Source organism: Dipodomys merriami, unplaced genomic scaffold, assembly GCF_024711535.1.
Source record: "Dipodomys merriami isolate MVZ:Mamm:240054 unplaced genomic scaffold, mDipMer1.0.p SCAF_7, whole genome shotgun sequence".
NCBI lineage: Eukaryota > Metazoa > Chordata > Mammalia > Rodentia > Heteromyidae > Dipodomys > Dipodomys merriami.
The window spans coordinates 30,741,962-30,761,756 of NW_027206290.1; the positions used below are offsets into that span (position 1 = coordinate 30,741,962).

Below are 19,795 nucleotides of genomic sequence, written 5' to 3' on the forward strand. Positions count from 1 at the left end.
GGCCTGGAGTAGCCTAAGTAGGCACTCTATCACTGATCTATACTCCCTGGCCCAGAAAAAATGAAATTTAAAACATCATCCTTGTTACTGGCAAAAGATCCTGATGGCAGCATCCTCATTGCTACTTAGTCACTTATTAAGGGCCAAAAGATGGGTGGGAGGTATTAAGGGAAGTTATCAAAGCTTAGAACACAGCAGGAGGATGAATTCATATCCTTTCAATGACATTTTTGGTTGAAGCCACTGTATCGCACATGAGCTTTACCACTGAGCTACACCCCCAGTCTTTCCATGTCATTGTTTAACAAGCTTTCAACCCATTTTAAGTAGTAACATATGCTTGCTTACCACTTCGAGTGGCAGAGACTAACTTAAAAACAAAGTGTTACTTGAGAATAACAAGGGCTTATGTTGGAGAACATTCATGCTGTTGACAGCCCACAGGTACTTTCGAGGGGATTGGGACAAAGGGAAGCTTCTTAAGGTTGAAGATCACTTCACAGGAGATGTTTTGAATCAAATCTCATTGGCTACAGCAATTTCCTGGCAAGCATTGGCAATTACTCCCTGATAATTCTGGGTATTGCTGAGAAGATAGTCCCACAAGAGTAGTTTATCTGGAATTTTTGAAGTTTTTGTGGTTTTCAGGGAGTCCTGGCAATAGTTCTTATCATAACAACCATGACAGGCAGGACTTTCTACCTTCCTAGCTCCCTTTTGGGGGGGGCCTGAAACAAGTTAACTCCATTGTGGTATTGAGGACATCTACTCTATTTACTATTTGACTATGGTCTAGACACTGTGAAGTTAAATGTCTACATGAAGATTTCTGTTGGCAAGAAACATTATCTTAATGATTAGTTGTTAGGTAGGACTTAACTTTTGTTTCTTTTAGCACATTCATTTTTAAATCTTTTATGTCTCCATTATTCAAACTGCCTTGTGAGTTAGCTTTATCATATTACTTTTTCCATTACAAAGTTGAATGCGGTTTTGACATGTATTCACTTGGTACTTAAATGAATCATACTCCCCCCATCCCACTTGGAGGTTTTGGGAATTTTACCCATAGCCTCATGCATGCCAAATACACTATTACTATGTTGAAAATGAATTATACTACTTGTGGGTGAGGACAGGAGGGAAAAACTGGGAGTGAGGGAAGAGGTGACACTATCCAAAAATAAATGTACTCATTACCTGACTTATGTAACTGTAACCATCTGTAACATCACTTTTATAATGGTAATTTTAAAAATTACAATTAAAAAAAAGAAAGCAGGGTGAGAGTTCAAAGCACTGAGATAATACCCAACACGGGAATCAGGCTTTTTACTTCTCTTCTAAGCATTTATACTTTGAGGACAAGACTTTGTAGTCCCAATGAGGTTTATGATACTGAAGTACAGAAATGAACTTAATATCAGCCATGCTAAGCTCTGAAGCACTATCCATCATTCCATGTAAGACCTCACTAAAGGCATGGAATCCCTTACATGTATGTGTTCTTGTAGGGCAATTGACTTTCAATCAATCAATTAATTAATTAATTCCCTTCCTTTATGAGGAGGAATAAAAAGCTATATTTAAATGAAAATCTTCCTTGTGGAAATATTTCAGTATTACTTATTGAAGGTGTATGGTATATAGCCAACCTATTTTACCTTTTCCTCTTTTATAGATCCTTTTATCAGGAAAAATGTTTTAGTTAATTTTGTGACACAGAAAGCAATATATATATATATAATTTTATCCATTTTTTGGTGTTTTTTTTGTTTGTTTGTGAAGTATTTTGTTGTTCTGAAATAAGGACTTCAACTTAAGACCTTTGAACTCACTCTGCTTTCTTGCACACTGCTTTCTACCATGTAAGCTATCCCGCTAGTCTGGAAGTAGAGCTGTGGCTCAAGTGGTAGACCACTTGCCTTGAGCAAAAGAAGCTCTCAAGGACAGAGCCCAGGCCTTAAGTTCAAGCCCCAGGACCAGCAAAAAGAAGGGGGGAAAAAGTCAGTCTCAGGGATTTTCCTGTAAGGGCTGACTCCAAACCTCCATAGGATTACAGGCTTGAACTCTATGTGCCCGCTTCCTAGTTATTTTTTATTTTTATTTTTGGTTGGTCATGGAGCTTGAACTCTGGGCTTGGGCGCTGTCCCTGCGCTCTTCAGCTCAAGATGAGTACTCTACCGCTTGAGCCACAGCACCACTGCCACCGGTCCTCGTTATTTCTTAATCCCATCAAACTGGCAATCAAAATTGACTGTCTAGCACTGTGCCAGTGGCTCAGGCCAGTAACCCTAGCTACTCAGGAAGCTGAGATCTCAGGATTGTGGTTCAAAGCCAGCTTGGGCAGTAAAGTCCATGAGACTATCTCCAATAAACCACTAAAAAACCAGAAGTGGTGCTGTTGCTCAAGCGGTAGAGAGCTCGCTTTGACCTGAAGAGCGCAGGAACAGCGCCAAGCTCAGAGTTCAAGCCCCGTGACCGACTAAACAAACAAATAATTTGACCATCTAAACTGGACGAAAAGTCTGAGAGCTTGTGTTCCTGAGTTCAAGCCTTAGTACCAGCACAAAACAAAGTAACATGGAGTAACCCTTGTTTTAAATATCATTGAATTCCTGATGTTTCATCTTCATACTGAATAGTGGCATTCCATGGCCACCATGCCCCTATATATATATTATTTGTATCTATATGTATATATGTCCTGGCTCTCTTCAACTGGACTATTTATTATTTAATCAAAACCTTTCCCTGCCCTATATTCAAGCTGTTCTCTGCCAATAAAACTGCCTACTTTGAGTGCATCTGTAGAAACTTACTCTCTGCAGCCTTAACCATCCATTCGTCTCTTCTGTCTGTCCCTATGGGAGCCGAGAATGATTGACTTATTACATCTTTTCTTTTTTTTAAAAAAAAGGTTTATTATGAGAATACCATACAGAGGGGTTAGTTACATGGGAAGGTAATGAGCACATTTCTTATCAAGCATTGTTGCCTCCTGTTTTTCCCCTACCATCCCTTCCCTCCCACCTCCACAACTACCCCCCCAACCCCTACACCTTTTCTTTACCTCCTGTACTCACTCAACCTCTGCCCTCTTGAAAGATCTAGAGTAAGTTAGAAAAAAAAAAGGTCACCCATCAGTACCTGGAACACTCTACTAGGTGCTACAGGTCAGGTAGCTTCTTTAGTGCTCACAAGATGCTATGACAGGATTACAAATGGGTTGAGAATCTTGAAGAGTTTTGGACACTACAGGCCTGGGCAGAGCTGAAAACCCTTTCATCAGCATCGCCCTCTGGGAGGTGGAATCCACGCCCTTAGTCCTTTCGGGGAGACTCTAAAGCAGGGAACTCAGGTCGAGGCCTCCGATCTTCCAAAGGAGTCACGAACCCCCGAGTCCACAGCGGCCCATGCGAGCACCTTTCGGGACCAACTATCAACCAGGGCAAACTCTAAAACCCACTGCTGGTGCCTAACCCCTCCCCAGGTCTCCCCCGCGTGGTAGGGTGTGTGAGGGGAGGAAACTCCTAAAAGCCGACACTGCAGCGACTCCGGCACGCAGAGAACGGCGCGGAACCGGGAAGAGGACGCGCCAGCCCGCTCGGGCGTCTCTGATTGGCCGCCGGCGTAGCTTGGAACGCTGGGGGTGTTACGTCACATCCGCCGGGCCCGCCATCTTGTTCCCAGGGGCAGTTGGCGGAAGAGATCGCGCTCCGGGGTCGCCGGCTTTGCCTTCTTGCCCGGAGTACTCGCAGCCCCGCATCTCGGGGTGGCGGGGCGTCTGCTGTCTACCCCCGGGATCCGTTCGTCGACTTCCCCCCGCCCCCCTCCGCCCCGTCTCTCTGCCTCGCCTGGCTGGGGCACAGCCACAGCGCGGGCCCCAGCTCCTGGGGCGGCGATCCATGGAGTAGGGTCCCGGACCGTTGTCCCGACGAGCGAGCGCGACCGAGCGTGGCCCCCTCCCCCGCCCGCCCTCCCTCCCTCCCTCCTCCAGCCGCGACATGGCCAACAACAGCCCGGCGCTGACGGGCAACTCGCAGCCGCAGCAGCACCAGGCGGCGGCGGCGGCGGCGGCCGCGGCCCAGCAGCAACAGCAGCAGTGCGGCGGCGGCGGCGGCGGCGGCGGCGGGGCCGCCAAGCCCGCGGTGTCGGGCAAGCAGGGCAACGTGCTGCCGCTGTGGGGCAACGAGAAGACGATGAACCTCAACCCCATGATCCTGACCAACATCCTGTCGTCGCCCTACTTCAAAGTGCAGCTGTACGAGCTCAAGACCTACCACGAGGTGGTGGACGAGATCTACTTCAAGGTACGTCGCGACTGGGCCTTGATGGGTGGTGGTGGGGGGGGAGGGGGGGAAGGCCTGGTGGGGGGATTCCAGGTCCCGGCTCCGAGGGGGTCTGGAGGAAAACCCGGTGGAGGCGACCTCCCTTTCTCCCCCCCCCCCTCCACCCCGCTCCTCCGAGGCCTGAGGCTTTGTGGGTGTGGTGTGTGTAGGGGGGGGTGTGTGGGGAGGAAGGGGAACCGAGGCCCGGTTGGCGGGTCGAGGAGAGGGACCCGGGGTCGGGCCGGGGGCCGCCTTGTCTTCTTTACAGATCTTTTTTTTTTTTTTTTAAGAAACCAGGAGCTCCCCGCCGCTATCGAGGTTTTCCTCCTTTTCTCCTCCGCCTCCTGCCTAGCCCTCGGGGGGGATTCGGTTGGTGGGGGGGAGAGAGGGTTTTAGGAGAACGGAGAAAAAAAGAGTAACCGAAGCCTCTCCATCCAGTTCACGGTCTTAAAAGATAACATTCCTTACGATGCGGATCTCTTCCCCCAAGCGCCAACTTGGTGCTTTTCTGTCTCTCTCACCCCTGGGTCTCCAGAGCGTGTAGTGACTTCGGTGTTGGCCTCGTGTTTGGTACTGTCCAGGACAGACAGGATAATGGTCAGTGCTGTGAGTGTGTGTGTGTAAGTGTGTGTGTGCGCGCGCGCGCACGCGTGCCCGCGTGTGTGTGTGTGTGTGGTGTAGAGTAGAGGGCTGGGCGGTGTGAGGGTGGAGAGGTACTAGGGCAAGAGGTGTACAGAAGGCCTGGAAATTTTCCCAGCAGGAAGTGAGGAGTAAGAGGTCCCAGCCACCTGCGCATTGGGCATATTGCGAATTATCTGGGCCCTGGGCTTCTGCGGCAGGGTCGGTGCTGGCTTGGCTGTGCTGGGGAGCTCACCAGGCGCCTCCTCACTGCACTCTTGTCTCAGTTCTTGTTTCGTTAGCAGGATTGACTCAGTCTTGCAGCGAGGCTCGGAGCAGCCCAGGGTCGCAGGTAGAGGTATGCACTATTAATCATGCTCAATCGCCATAAATGCCTATTTCCCTGGTTAAATGAACGGCTACTTAGATTTTTTTGGGGGCCATTGGTTTTTGGTCGTCACAGACGAGGTTAGCTTTCTCCGCTTCCTTGCAAATTACATAATTTAAAAAAATAACTTCCAGGCCTCCAAAGTTAGTTTACGTTTTAACGTATATTAATAATAGCCCAGGGTGCTTAAGCATTTTTAACTAGAACATCAAGTAGACAGTATTTTGTTTGTATTGACACTTTAAAAAATCTCGACAGACCCATGTATTTTTCTGTCATCTGAATACGTGTGTTGACAAAAGGACATTCTCTTTTGCTTGCCATTTTTTCGCAGTTAATTGCTTAGGTTATGTTACTTTTTTATAGAAAACACCTGGGGGAATACAATTTAACTTTGGGTAACAAATTTGGTATTAGTTTACAAGAGTGTAGTAGGTTTAACTGTAACAATATGTACTAGTTTTAACTTTTTAAAGGTAAGATCTTTCAACATGGATACAGTGTGGCACACAATAATTAATCATGCAGCTAACTTTGAATAGGTGAGAATTGGGTTCCTGCACTTTTTGTATAGGCTGTCTTAAAAACTAGGTAAATGTTCTATATAGAAGATTCTTGTTTTCAGTTTAGTTTCAAGTATTGTTTTCAAACAACTTAAGAAAGACCCAGGTTTTGTTAAGGTATTTGGATCAAATAATTATTGACATAGGTAGGCTTATAATACTTTGATCCATCTGATTTTTATCCTTATACTGTACCTACTCTTTGTCTAACTTTTAAGGAATTAAAACATCTTTATATAGCAAATTCCAGGAAGTAAGCTCTAAAAGCCAAGGAGTTGAGCAAAACAGTGTAGTGCTTAAATCTAAATGCAAACTTCCCTGTCTAAGCAGTGAGGCCTACAAAATGTTTTCACATATATGTGGAAATAGACTTTGAGGAATACGTACTGAAATAACTGGATTTAAGGAACAAGTTTTGTGGATTTCTTTCATATGTAAAAATGTCTTGTATGGTTTTTATAAAGATAATGCTGTTTCTTAATGCCTGCTCACACTTCTGATAGTTTATGTTCTGGGAAAATCAGATTGGTTTGCGTAATTAGTCTAAAAATGAATTAAAACTAGAAAGAATTTGAAGTTGGGCAGTGGTGGCTCACGTCTCATCCTAACTACTTAGGAGGCTGAGATCTGAGGATCATAGGTGGAAGCCAGCCCAAGCAAGAAAGTCCCTAAGACTTACCTCCAATTAATCACTATAAAACTGGAAATGGATCTGTGGCTCAAGTGGTAGAGTGCTAATGGTGAGCAAAAAGCTCAGGGAAAGTGCTCAGCCCTGAGTTCAAGCCCCAGGACCAATACGGAAAAAAAAAAACAAAAACCCAACTTGATCCTAGTTAAAATTATAAAATTAGAAATAAAATTAGAAAACTAGAAATGTCTATAATTCTTTATCAAAATAATTTGTTACAATTCTAGTGAACTTTGAAGGATTCTGGGGATCTAATCCATGCTAAGGCAAGCACACTACCTCTGAGTTACATCCTCAGTCACTACTTCTTATTGTATGATATAGATTTAAAATCCATCAAAAAAATTATACAATTCCGGTTATTTTGAAGATACTCTTCAAGTTAATGCTTAAGTTTTAGTAATACTTTTTACTTCAAATTGTAAACTGAAGTTTTGTTCAAATGTAAATCTTTAAGTGATTCTTAAGAAGTTGTGCAAATTTCCTGATTCTCACGTGTGTAGATAGGAAGGAGCTATCTAGTTTAATGGGATTTCTGCTCTGCAAACTTTTGAAGGTTTTGTTAAGTGCTAGTAGTTTTGTTTTCTTTCAGAGTCTATATAATTTTTTCCAAAGATTTTTGCACTCTTAATGTAAATGAACAATAATGTATACAAAAATGCCAAAATAGTTTTTGGGAAACTGCTCTATTATGAATTTGAGATTACTTCACTCAGGTTTTTAAAAAGTTCAAAGTGTGAATGTTTGTTGTGTTCCTCTTTTCTATTTTCAGGTCACACATGTTGAGCCATGGGAGAAAGGAAGCAGAAAAACAGCTGGCCAGACGGGGATGTGCGGAGGGGTAAGTAGAAGTACGTGCATTTTTTTCAGTTCTTCTGTCTGATAACTAAGTTTATTGGAAAACTAAGTCTCATTACAGTCATCTGAGAATTTATTTGCAGATCTTAGACATTTAAAAATGTAAATTCAGTTTTCCAGTGAATGGTCAGGAGAACTGTTTTTATACTTCACTCTTAAGAATTATGGCTTCTTAGGTTTTGATCAGGTTTTGGGTGTGAGGTATCTGTTAATTGTTTTCCTTTTTAACTGTTTCCCCTAAAGGTTCGAGGTGTTGGAACAGGAGGAATTGTTTCTACAGCTTTTTGCCTGTTATACAAATTATTTACTTTGAAGTTAACTCGAAAGCAAGTGATGGGTCTTATAACACATACAGACTCTCCATATATTAGAGCCCTTGGATTTATGTATATAAGGTATGCATGTATTTTATCTACAATTTTAAATTAATAGCTTCATTTTGATTCACGGCGTAATAAATGTTTCATTTTCTAGGTATACACAGCCCCCTACAGACCTGTGGGACTGGTTTGAGTCTTTTCTTGATGATGAAGAGGTATGTCAGCAAGGGTAATAATTCGTTTGTTTTTTTTTTCTGCTTACTTTCATACTCCTATTCATTAGAGTTTTAGTGTTTTCTAGGATTTTCTATACACTTAATTCAATCACACTTGGAGTTATTGTCCTTTTGCTAAGACTTGATGGCATTAGTATTTTCATTTATTTAATATATATTGCTAATGACCAAAATTTTTCTCTCCAAATTATATCCTGTGTATTGTATTGATCCTAACTTATACAGTTGATAGTGAGTTTTTTAAGAGGGCCATGCTGCAGATTGAGGTAATAACAGACTTACACATTGCATGTTGATCCAAATGCTAGTATCCATTTGCATAGAAGTACACACTTAGGGAGATTGTTGTGACTTAGGCTGAGAATTTAGATGAGTTAGTCAAGATGACAAAGTATTTTAATTCTAGCTTTATTTATTTATTTATTTATTTTTAATTTTGAAGTGAGAGTCTCACTGTGTTACTCAGGCTGGCCTCCAACTTGCAGTCTTTCCCTTCAGACGCCTAAATATTGGATTACATACATCACCATTATCTGGCTAATTAGAACTTTTGGACTCCTAGTATACCACACATGATTAAAAAAGAATTATTTTTTTACATGTTGGTAAAGACATGGGTTTGATGCCTAGCACTGCCAAAAGCAAAAAACAAAAGAACTTAATTACTTCAGTTTTAAAAAATTTTTAATCTAGCTTGCCACCCTGAGACTCACATGTGTTCAGAAAAGGAAGTTTACTTCAGAAAGCTGTATTTACTGAGTCAGATTTAAAGCATACTTGTGTTAATTTGTTTACATACTTAAGTCTAAAATATATCGATGTACTCAGTTATGAACTGTGTACGTGTAATTTCCACTTTTTTGTGTGTGCTTGTACTGGTACCAGCTTAATTTAGGGCCTCTTGTCCTGCTGAGCTTCTTTGCTTACAACTGATGCTCTACTACTTGCATCATGCCTCTAGTTTGCCATTTTTCCTGGTACATTGGGGATGGAGTCTCTGACTTTTCTGCCCTGTCTGGCTTCAAACCCCAACTCCGAGTCTCAGCTTCTTAATAGCTATTACAGGCACAAGCCACGGGCTCTTGGCTTCTCCCCTAGTAAAACAGATTTTTGTAGGCTGTATGTTGAGTCCTGTTTTTAAATCTCAAAAAGAATTTGTTGAATTATAGAATATTCTAAATGGAAAGGTCTTATTTTCACTATTGCACACCTAAAATAGTCTCATTTAGACATTTTTATTTTTCTCTACCCTTTTTCCTACCCCTTTTGGACTATTTACTGATCAGTTTAATAACTCAGAAGATCCAGAAAGCATTCTAGGTGATAACCATAATCATTAAAGCTTTTTTCTTCTTTAGTTGAGTGTTTTTACTAAAGTACTCCTTTCTGTCTTCAAAAAAAGCATGTCCCTCTTTTATAACTGTTACATTAGGTTTTTTTCTGAATGTTTCTAATTAATCTGTTTTTTACAAACTCTCAGGTCCTCTATTTAAGCTAACTCATGTTTTCTTCTTTAGATATCTGCAGCGATTATATTTGGAAATACTGTATATCTGAACACTTAAATGTGTGTGAGTGCAAGCAGTTTTACCTTTAGCTCTTGTTTTCCTGTTTAGATAACAAATCTCACTTTCCTTGTGTGCTTGCACTATAGGTTTGGGACTGACAATAGCTGACTAACATGTCCTGAGCTGTGAGAGGGCATAGCAAGAAGGCCTTCATGCGGTAATGACCCTTTTCAGAGACAATGGTCATCATGGATTATGCGTTTCCAATTATTTGTTCATTTATTTATTTTCTACATAACTTTAAATTAGAAACCTCACTGCTTCATGGCAGTTGGTTTGCTATTGCTTCCAGTTTTCTTAGGGCTTCATTTTGTATTGCAGCTATTAAAAGATAGCCAAGAGTTAACTGAACTAGTTCATATACCTAGGTTACATTACCAGGTATAATGTATACAAATGTGTCCACAGAAAGATATTCTTAGTAAGTATGTGGAATGGAAATTTAAGTCAGTTGTTAGTCATGTAAGGGGTTTTTCATATTAACTCAGTTCCCTTTATGCCCATGAAACTGCAGGGTTTGTTCTCACCTGCATGTACACACTAAGCCCAAATACTTCTCTTATCATTCATTACCAGATTAGGATGCAAAAATTGAAACTTTCCTGTTAGAATCTTTTTATACTTGAGATTCCAAAGATGGTAAATTATTTTAGTATGCAGCTATATGCTGAAATCACCTTTTTTTTTGACGGTTAGGGTATCTTTTGTGTTTCATAGGACCTAGATGTGAAGGCTGGTGGAGGCTGTGTAATGACCATTGGAGAAATGCTTCGGTCTTTTCTCACAAAACTGGAGTGGTTTTCTACTTTGTTTCCAAGAATTCCTGTTCCAGTTCAGAAGAACATTGATCAACAGATTAAAACTCGACCTAGGAAAATCAAGAAAGATGGAAAAGAAGGTGCTGAAGAAATAGACAGACATGTGGAACGCAGACGTTCAAGGTAATGTGACAAACTGTTTCGGTGGGGTTTTTTTGAAAGTATACTCTATACAAGCTGGTGGTTCTTGGTAATTAGTAGCAAGTTCTTAAGAGGCTCCGGGGGGGAGGGGGAGGATGGGGGGGAGTAGAGGGGAGGTTATGTGCCACTACTAGGACTTGAACTCAGAGTTCTTACCCTCTCCAACTTTTTTAGTCACAGTTGGTATTTCAGTGCTTGGGCCATACCGTCAGTTCCATACCATTGTTTTGTTAGTTGGAGATAAAAAGCCTCTGAGATTTGTCTGCTAGGGCTGGTTTCAAACTACAATTCTCAGATCTCAGCCTCTTGAGTAGCTAAGATTATATAGATATAGGTATGAGCCACCAGTGTCTGGCAGGTTTTATACTGTTCATTTTACTAGTGTGTTACTTCTTCCCCCTCCCCGTAAAAAATAGCCTTTTTGTATACGCCAGTCCTGGCTTGCATGGATACCGTCTCTGAGCTTTTTTTTTTTTTTTGGCCTGTCCTGGGGCTTGAATGAGGGGCCTGGGCGCTGTCACTGAGCCTCTTTGTACTCAAAGCTATAGCACTCTGCCACTTGAGCTATAGTGCCACTTCTGGCTTATTTGAGTAGTTAATTGAAGATAAAGAGTCTCACAGGGATTTTTCTCTGCTTGTGCTGGCTTCGAACTGCAATCCTCAGATCTCAGCCTCCTGAGTAGTTAAGACTACAGACATGAGCCACTGTCACACTGCTCATTTTATTTCCTTATGTGGACAGTCAAGCCCAAGGATTTATATATGAGGAAGCACTCTACCACTGACCTATACTTCCAACTGAGGATTTAATTGTTCCTGATTTTATGTAAGATAGGATTGAACAGTGCTAATGGGATTTTTGCAATATGTTTGGGTAGGTTTTGAAGGAAGGGGCTTAAGGGGCATTGCATGGTGTTGGGAATTCAACCCAGTGCGTTGAGCTATGTCCCCAGCTCTTTATAATATTTTTATTGATATTTCCTTATTTCCCATTTTTTAGATCTCCAAGGAGGTCTCTGAGTCCACGGAGATCCCCAAGAAGATCAAGAAGCAGAAGTCATCATCGGGAGGGCCATGGGTCTTCTAGTTTTGACAGAGAGTTAGAAAGAGAGAAGGAACGCCAGCGGCTAGAGCGGGAAGCCAAAGAAAGAGAAAAAGAAAGGCGAAGATCTCGAAGTATTGATCGGGGGTTAGATCGCAGGCATAGCAGGAGTAGGGAAAGACATAGGAGCCGCAGTCGGAGTCGCGATAGGAAAGGGGACAGAAGAGACAGGGATCGGGAAAGAGAGAAAGAAAATGAGAGAGGGAGGAGACGAGATCGAGACTATGATAAGGAAAGAGGTATTGATCGAGAAAAGGAGAGGGACCGGTCCAGAGAACGCTCCAAGGAACGGAGAAGTAGGGGGGAGGTAGAAGAGAAGAAACATAAAGAAGACAAAGATGATAGGCGGCATAGAGAGGACAAAAAAGAGTCCAAGAAAGAAAAAAAACACAGTAGAAGTAGAAGCAGAGAGAGGAAACACCGGAGTCGGAGTCGAAGTAGAAATGCAGGGAAACGAAGCAGGAGCAGGAGCAAAGAAAGATCAAGTAAGCACAAAAATGAAAACAAAGAAAAATCAAATAAACGAAGTAGAAGTGGCAGTCAAGGAAGAACTGACAGTATTGAGAAAAAAAAACAACATAGTCCCAGCAAAGAGAAATCTAGAAAGCGTAGCAGAAGCAAAGAACGTTCCCACAAACGAGATCATGATAGTAAGGACCAGCCAGACAAGCGTCGGAGGAGCCAAAGTGTTGAACAAGAGAGCCAAGAAAAGCCACAGAAAAACAAAGATGAGACTGTGTGAAGATTTTTGTATAAGTGGATCACATTGAATCCTATCAACATTTGATTAAATCTGCTTTTTTTTCCCCTGAGTTGAAATTGTGCAGTAGTTAAGCTCTCCATAGGCTGCATTTTCATTTCTTCATTTGGTGTAGGGAAGTGCCTTTGTAATCCCATTCATTGCATTGACATTTTCACCCAGTTGTTGAGTTGATGATACATGATGCACAGAATGTTCTTGCATTTTTATTGTTTGGTTGTTTTTTTTTTTTTTTAAGATGTACAGTCTGTACATATGTCCTGAAAATGTTTTAATTCCTTTAGGCATGGTTGCCATGTTGGTTAAATTTGTATAAGGCAATAAACTGCCGCTCCTTATATTTTTTTGTAGGTGTGGGATTATGGTTGTGTACTGAAGTTAGCATGGCTGTGCTTTCATAATAGAATGCTGAAGACTTTGGGAATGGATCTTGGATGTCGTCTTCTAGGAGAGTTGTGTTTTCAGTGTACATGAAGGCGACAATTGTAGGCTTAACAATTCTTGTCCACTGTATATTATCTTGAAAGGCTCTTGTTAATATGTTGTACTTAATATTCTCCACAGTTAACTTTAGAGAGAATTTATAAGAAGTTAGTTTCTGATGCAGAAGTTTAAATTAGGCTGTGATTGGATCAAGTCCTTTTAGCATTCTACCTCAAAGGGACATTTAGTATGCCTAAAACATATTCACTTAGTTATCCTTTTTTATTTGAAAACTACATGTAACCTTTTTTTTCCTTGATTCTTTCTCAGATTTTTAAAGTACTATATTAAAAAAAAATTAATGTTTAAAGCCTAGCATTCTTGGAGCAACCCTGTACTAATATGTAATTGGGAGAGGGTGGGGCAGATGAATAGAGAAACAGATTCAAGCCTCAAGCTTCCAAAGCATTTTTATAAGTGGAAAATACTTAAATTATGAAACAGCTTGATATAGCATCCTTTTTTAAAACTCAACTTTTTTTATTGATAATGAAGATTGCTGTTTTGTTTTTAAACATAATATAGAACAATATTAAAAGTAATGCTGTGCTGCATTATTTAAGACTATCAGCAAATTGATAGATTGTTCTTATGACCTGTATTCTGAGAACTATCATGAGTGTGGAATAAATACTGGATTAAATCCTTTATTCTGGGTGTTGGCTTTCCCCCCATTTGTTACCTTTTCTTTTTTAAAGTTCTCTAAGTGGATAAAATACTAGTAAAGTCACACTGTGTGGAGAGATAACCTTGGCTATAGATAGATAAAAGTCAATTTTAAACTAGATTCAAATCTGATATTCTTAATAGCCGGTACTTTTGTTGGAGATGTTTTGTCAGTCACTGAGGAGAGTAATCTCCTGATTAGTTAGTTCCATGTTAAAGGTGCTTATTGGTATTAATTTTTCTTGGACTGTATGTTAGTATTTACCATCTGAACTTGAAGGAAATTTTTATAACCAGTTATTTTTAAAACAATAAGCCCAGAGTGATAGATTTCATTAGTGGCAGGACTAAAAGTGAGTGTTGCTGACAACATAGTGGTGTTTCTGTACCAACATGTATTTTAACCGAGTGGTTACGTTTGCCAACCGAAGGACACTCAGAAGCTACCTTGCAAAACTGCTCAATGGAGCCAAGAGTCCTCCATAACATGGGCTAAACATTTGTACCTAATTAAATTTAAGAAGAAATTCATTAAATGAACAAATTCCTCTTTAAAAATGCTGTTTGTTTTTTTGAAGAAGATTCATGTTTGAATTGACCATCAAGTGACATACATAGGTAGACAGAAAAGGTAAAAATCTTCATGAAAGCCAGTAAGGTGGGGAGTAGGGGTGTATTTGGATTTTTTGTGTGTGTGTTGGGGGGGGTCCAGTTGTGGGGCCTGAACTCTGAGCCTGGGCGCTGTCCTTCAGCTCAAGACTAGTGCTCTACCACTTGAGCCACAGTGCCACTTCCGGCTTTTTTTTGTATTTTTTCTGCTTATGTGGTGCTGAGGAATTGAACCCAGGGCCTCATGCATGCAAGGCAAGCACTCTACCACTGAGCTACCTTCTCAGCCCAGATTTATTTTATTTTATTTTTAAATATGTAGTCTCAGTACAGCTCTGGAAGGAAGGCCTCAATCCTGCCTTCACTTCCTAACTACTGAGGTTCTAGGCATGTACCACATACCCAGTGTAGAACAAACTTTTAAAAATGGGTTTCTGGTTTTTGTTTTTGCCATGCAGAGGATTGGAGCAAGGCTTACACACAGTAGGTAAGTGTGTTGCTTCTGAGCTCTATCCTTAGCCTCTGAAGAATCTGCATTTAGCATACCTAAATTATGCTACTCCAGTAGTTCAATACAACCCTGCTTGAAATAGTTCGGTATTTAAATGGTTTGGGCATTTAAAATACCCAAGTTGAAGCTGGACTCCAGTGGCTCACACCTATAATCCTAACTATACACATACTGAGGTCTCAGGTTCAGTGACATCCCAGGCAGGCAAATTCACAAGACCTCTCCAGTTAGCCACAAAAAGCTGGAACCAGAGGTGTGAACAGCTGTGAGTGGAAAAAGCTCAGCAACTAAAAACTCAAGGCGTGGAGTTCAGGCTCTCCAGTACTAGCACAAAAAAATGGAGTTGAAAGTGCCATCACAAGTTACGATTTTGTTTTTGGTGGCCTTGTGGCTTGAACTCAGCCTTACACTTCTTAGGCAGGCATTCTACTAAGTTACTCCTAGCCCTTATATGTGCTTTTTTTGTTGTCAGTCATATCTCTTACATAATCATGATCTGTGCTGTAGCATGCAGGTATAATATATTCAGGTGTGTAGGAGTGCTATTTCAGCTCATGGAACAAAGGATTGTGCTATTCAAGTTGAGCAGCTGACCTAATGCATTTCATACTGCACATAAACCATGAGGTTTATCATAAGGGTTGGGAAAATAAAACCGCAAGGAAATTCTCATAAGCTCTGATCTGCAAGTACCTTCCCCTGGCGCTTTATTCTGTCAATTACTTAGCTAATTGGGTCAGTTTTAACACACACACAATGGATGTGTATGTGTGTGCCTGTGTATCCCATCAATTCTAACCCCCTAACAACTGAAATTAACAAAACAAATGGCACTAGCTGAGCAGATGCAAAAAATCTTGTCCTCTCTCCCTCTTAGAGACTTTCAAGTCACCGGACTCCTAGATCCAGCAGTGCCAGCAAAAGACATTTCTTCCTGAATGGAATATCTGATCCTGATGTGGGAAATGGAATTATACCAAACCTTGTTCAGTACAGCTATTTTTGAACGTGCCAGTTAGCTTTTAAATTTTTTATGGGAGATAATGTGTGGGTGGTCGGGTTCCAAACCCACTCTTCATGGCCCTGCTTTGTGATTGTGGAACTCAGGTCTTCCAAACTTTCCTTTGCCATCTGAGAGAAAATTTTTACTATGGAAGAGGCTGCAGAGGGCTTGAGCTTCTGGCTCCTGTCTTGGTCCTGCCAGGTGTTGAAGCCAGTAGGATAATCCAGGTCATTCCGCAAATTTCAGTGGCATGTCACTGATGGAAGTTCTTAGCAAATTCTCCCTGCCAGCTTCCCAGAAAGCCTTGTTGCGCCCCAGCAGGCAACTTCCCAGGGAGTCATAGCACTTCACTTAGTAATGGCCTAGTTTTTTGTTGACAATCCTCCTCTCCCCCATTCTCCAGCCCCCCTTCAAGATCTCAGCGCCTAGGTCAAAGCTATATTCTCTCCATCAAAGTCAGTTTTTCAAGAGAACCTCTTCCAAATTTGAGACTTGTTGGGCACTCACTATTGCTGTATTTGTTCTCTTACTAATCCCCTGTTACTGATTACTAATTCTTTACATCAGACTTTCCTTGTTGAAATTATTGTATTCAATAGACATAGAACATAGGTCCTGAATGTGTGTTGATGCCCATCACCTAGGAACCACCTCATTAAGTTGATGACTTCTGATGTAAAGGGCTTGCTTAGCTCAGTACATTTACTGATAATGATTTAAATGAATTAGACTGGCTTTCTTCAGAGGTTTAATTGAGAAATAAGAATTGAAGGATGGAGATGTGGCTCCAGTGGTAAACCTTTGCCTATCTAGCAAGCATTTTGCCTTGAGTTCAAATCCCAGTACTTAAAAAATAAAAACAAGCTGGGTGCTGGTGGCTCACGTCTGTAATCCTAGCTACTCAGAAGGCTGAGATCTGAGGATCACAGTTCAAAGCCAGCCCGGGCAGGAAAGTCCATGAGACTCTTATCTCCAATAAAGCACTAGAAAACCAGAAGTGGTGCTGTGGCTTAACTGGTAGAGCGCTCACCTTGAGCTGAAGAGCATAGGAACTGTGACCAAGCCCAGAGTTCAAGCTTCATGACCAACAAAAAAATAAAAACAAAAGTGTCAAACGGTTTTGCTGGGTGTGGGTAGTGCACACTTGTAATTTTAGCTACCCCAAGAGGCTGATCCAGAGTACTGCAGTTTGAAGCCAGTCTTAATAAGACTGGAAAAGCTTAAAGCTAAGCCACAGGTGTGGTTCAGTGTTACAGCAGATTTGCCTAGCAAGTGAAAGTTCAGGCTACCACCAAAAATAATAAAGAATTGCCTAATCCTTAAAAGTTTGTGCCAGACTTGCATCCTCATCATGTGAGGTTTTAAGGATTGTCATAAGAACTAGGCACCAGTGGCTTATACCTGTAATCCTAGCTACTCAGGAGGTTGAGATCTGAGGATCATGATCTCAAGCCAGCCCAGGCAGGAAAGTCTGCAAGACTTATCTCCACTAAATTGCCAAAAAAGAAAAAAGAAAAAAAAAAGCTGTAATGTAGTTGTGGCTCAAATGTTTCAGCATTAGAAGCTCAGGGACAGCACCCAGGCCCTGAATTCAAGCCCCAGGCTGGCACCAAAAAAGAAAAGAAAAAGGCAGTATGCCCTAATGCTACCTTGCTTCCTGCGAGCCATCTAGTCATTTTCCAGTCTGGCCAATGTATATCCTTGTAGTTTCTCTTTTCTTTAAGATGGCCTGAGTTTCTTTTCCTTGGAACCAGGAACCCCTCCCTGCTTTATTTTATTATAATTCTGGGGGAAGGGGCTGGGAAGGTGGCTCAGTGGTAGAGCGCTTGCCTTGCATGCCTGAGGCCCTGGGCTCGCTTCCTCAGCACCACATAAGCAAAAAAGAAAAAAGCCGGAAGTGGTGCTGTGGCTCAAGTGGTAGAGTGCTAGCCTTGAGCTGAAGAGCTGAGGGACAGCGCCCAGGCCCAGAGTTCAGGCCCCACGACTGGACCAAAAAAAAAAAAAAAATTCTGGGGGAAATCTCTATCTTTCTCAATCTCTGTCTATGTCTGTCTCTCTTCATGGGATCAAATCCAGGGCCTCATGCATACTAAGCACATACTCTACCACTGAACTAAATACTAACCCTAAATACTTTTTAATTTTTTTTTCAGTTATGGGACTTGAACTCAGGGCTTAAGTGCTATCCCTCAGCTCTTCAGCTCAAGGTGAGCATTCTACCACTTGAGCCACAGCACCACTTCTGTTTTTTTTTTTCAGGTAGTTAATTGGGGGTAAGAATCTTATGGACTTTCCTGCCTGGATTGGCTTTGAACTGTGATCCTCAGATCTCAGCCTCCTGAGTAGCTAGGATTAAAATCTCCAATCATCTTTTGGCCTCTGTATCACTGATATTTTTTTTTTTTTGAGAAGGGAGGTGTCAAATCCAGGTCCCCACACTGTCTAGGCAATTACTCTACCATTGAGCTAAATGCCCAAGTCCTATATTGCTGGTTTATCTTTTTATTCCTCTCTTTTTAAAATTGTTATTAAGTAGTTGTACAAAGGAGTTACAGTTCCATAAGTCAGGTTATGAATACAATGTTTCTTGGTCAATGTCACTCCTTCCCTAGTTCTCCCCCATTTCCCTTCTTTGCTGGTTAACCTTAATATTCTTAGTGTTACGCTACTAGCACACTTACAATGTTGAAACAGACATGTTTGTTGTTTTGCAAAAAAAAAAATCTGAAAAAATTTCAGGCAGCCAGTGATTTTAGTAATTTCAAAACAACCAGGCACTAGGTGCACACCTATAATCGTAGCTACTTGGGCCATACTTCAAAGTCAATCCAGGCAGGAAAGTCTGTGAGACTCTTATTTCCAATAACCCCCCTTCCCCCAAAAAGAAGTGGGGCTGTGGCTCAACTGGTAGAGTGCTAGCCTTCATCAAAAGAAGTTCAGGGACAGTGCCTAGGCCCTAAGATGAAGCCCCAATATCATCACAACACACAGGAAGGAAGGAAGGATGGAAGGAAGGAAGGAAGGAAGGAAGGAAGGAAGGAAGGAAGGAAGGAAGGAAGGAAGGAAGGAAGGCAGGCAGGCAGGCTATACTTTCTTTCTTTTTTTGGGGGGGGGTCCGTTCGTGGGGCCTGAACTCTGAGCCTGGGCACTGTCCCTCAGCTCTTCAGCTCAAGGCTAGCACACTACCACTTGAGCCACAGTGCCACTTCCGGCTTTTTTTTTTTCTTTCTGCTTATGTGGTGCTGAGGAATAAAACCCAGGGCCTCCTGCATGCAAGGCAAGTTCTCTACCACTGAGCCACCTTCCCAGCCAAGGCTATACTTTCTTGTTTGGATCCCCTTGTACTTTTGTTGAAAGCCAATTGTCTATACAAGTGTGGGCCTATTTTTTTTATCTGTCCCTTTGATCTTTATTTCTCTATCTTGATGCCAATACAACCAGTCTTTTGTTGTACTGTTGTTTGGTTATACAGGAATTGAACCCAGGCTCTCAGACTTGCTAGGTAAGCACTCTATACTTGATTCACATCTCAGTCCTGATCCTACCCTAATTATGAACCTTTATAATAAAGTAGGAGAGAGTAAATACAATCCTTTTTTTAAAATACCATTTCTTGGTTAAAAGCAGAGATCAGATTGGCCATTTTGAAACTCAACCATTTAATGTGTGATTTCAGACAAGTACTCATTTATGTATTTTAAGAATGAGATAGTAGGTCAGATGCTGATGGCTCACATCAGTAATCCAAGTTACTCAGGAGGCTAAGATCTAAGGATCAAACTTCTAAGCTAGCTAAGGGAGGAAAGTTCATGAGCCTCTTATCTCCAATTCAGTCATGAAAAAAGCTGAAAGTCACCAAAAAGCTGAAAGTGAAGCTGCAGTTCAAGTGGTAGAGCACCAGCCTTTAGTGAAAAAGCTAAGGAACAGCACCCATGCCCTGAGTTCAAGCTCCTGTATTAACACCAGAAAAAAAATACACTAAAGTGCTTAGATTAAATGCTAATTTTTACTTAGCCTAAACTAGAATGGCTTTGGGAAAAGATATTGGAACTACAGGGTGGTGCTGGGGGCAAGGAACAGACAGTGCTTAGAAGGAAGATCTCTCCATCTTTTCTCAGTTCTTTCCTTTTTG

At 41.6% G+C, this 19,795-nt stretch overlaps 1 protein-coding gene across 1 annotated transcript; it reads left to right on the forward strand.

Moving 5' to 3' along the window:
• Positions 1 to 3,683: 3,683 nt before the first annotated feature.
• Prpf38b (pre-mRNA processing factor 38B) lies at positions 3,684 to 13,522 on the forward strand. The gene is made up of 6 exons (XM_070006170.1): positions 3,684 to 4,313; positions 7,361 to 7,429; positions 7,690 to 7,841; positions 7,921 to 7,981; positions 10,288 to 10,511; positions 11,530 to 13,522. The coding sequence occupies exons 1-6, from the start codon at positions 4,008 to 4,010 to the stop codon at positions 12,371 to 12,373; spliced, it is 1,656 nt and encodes a 551-aa protein (XP_069862271.1). The 5' UTR covers positions 3,684 to 4,007; the 3' UTR covers positions 12,374 to 13,522.
• The last annotated feature ends 6,273 nt before the right edge of the window (positions 13,523 to 19,795 follow it).

Bases quoted from the DNA above. Each gene is read 5' to 3' on its own strand.
- Prpf38b (XM_070006170.1), top strand. From the start codon at position 4,008: ATGGCCAACAACAGCCCGGCGCTGACGGGCAACTCGCAGCCGCAGCAG. The intron at 4,314-7,360 runs GTACGTCGCGAC...TTCTATTTTCAG, and splicing joins TGGACGAGATCTACTTCAAG to GTCACACATGTTGAGCCATG. The intron at 7,430-7,689 runs GTAAGTAGAAGT...TTTCCCCTAAAG, and splicing joins AGACGGGGATGTGCGGAGGG to GTTCGAGGTGTTGGAACAGG.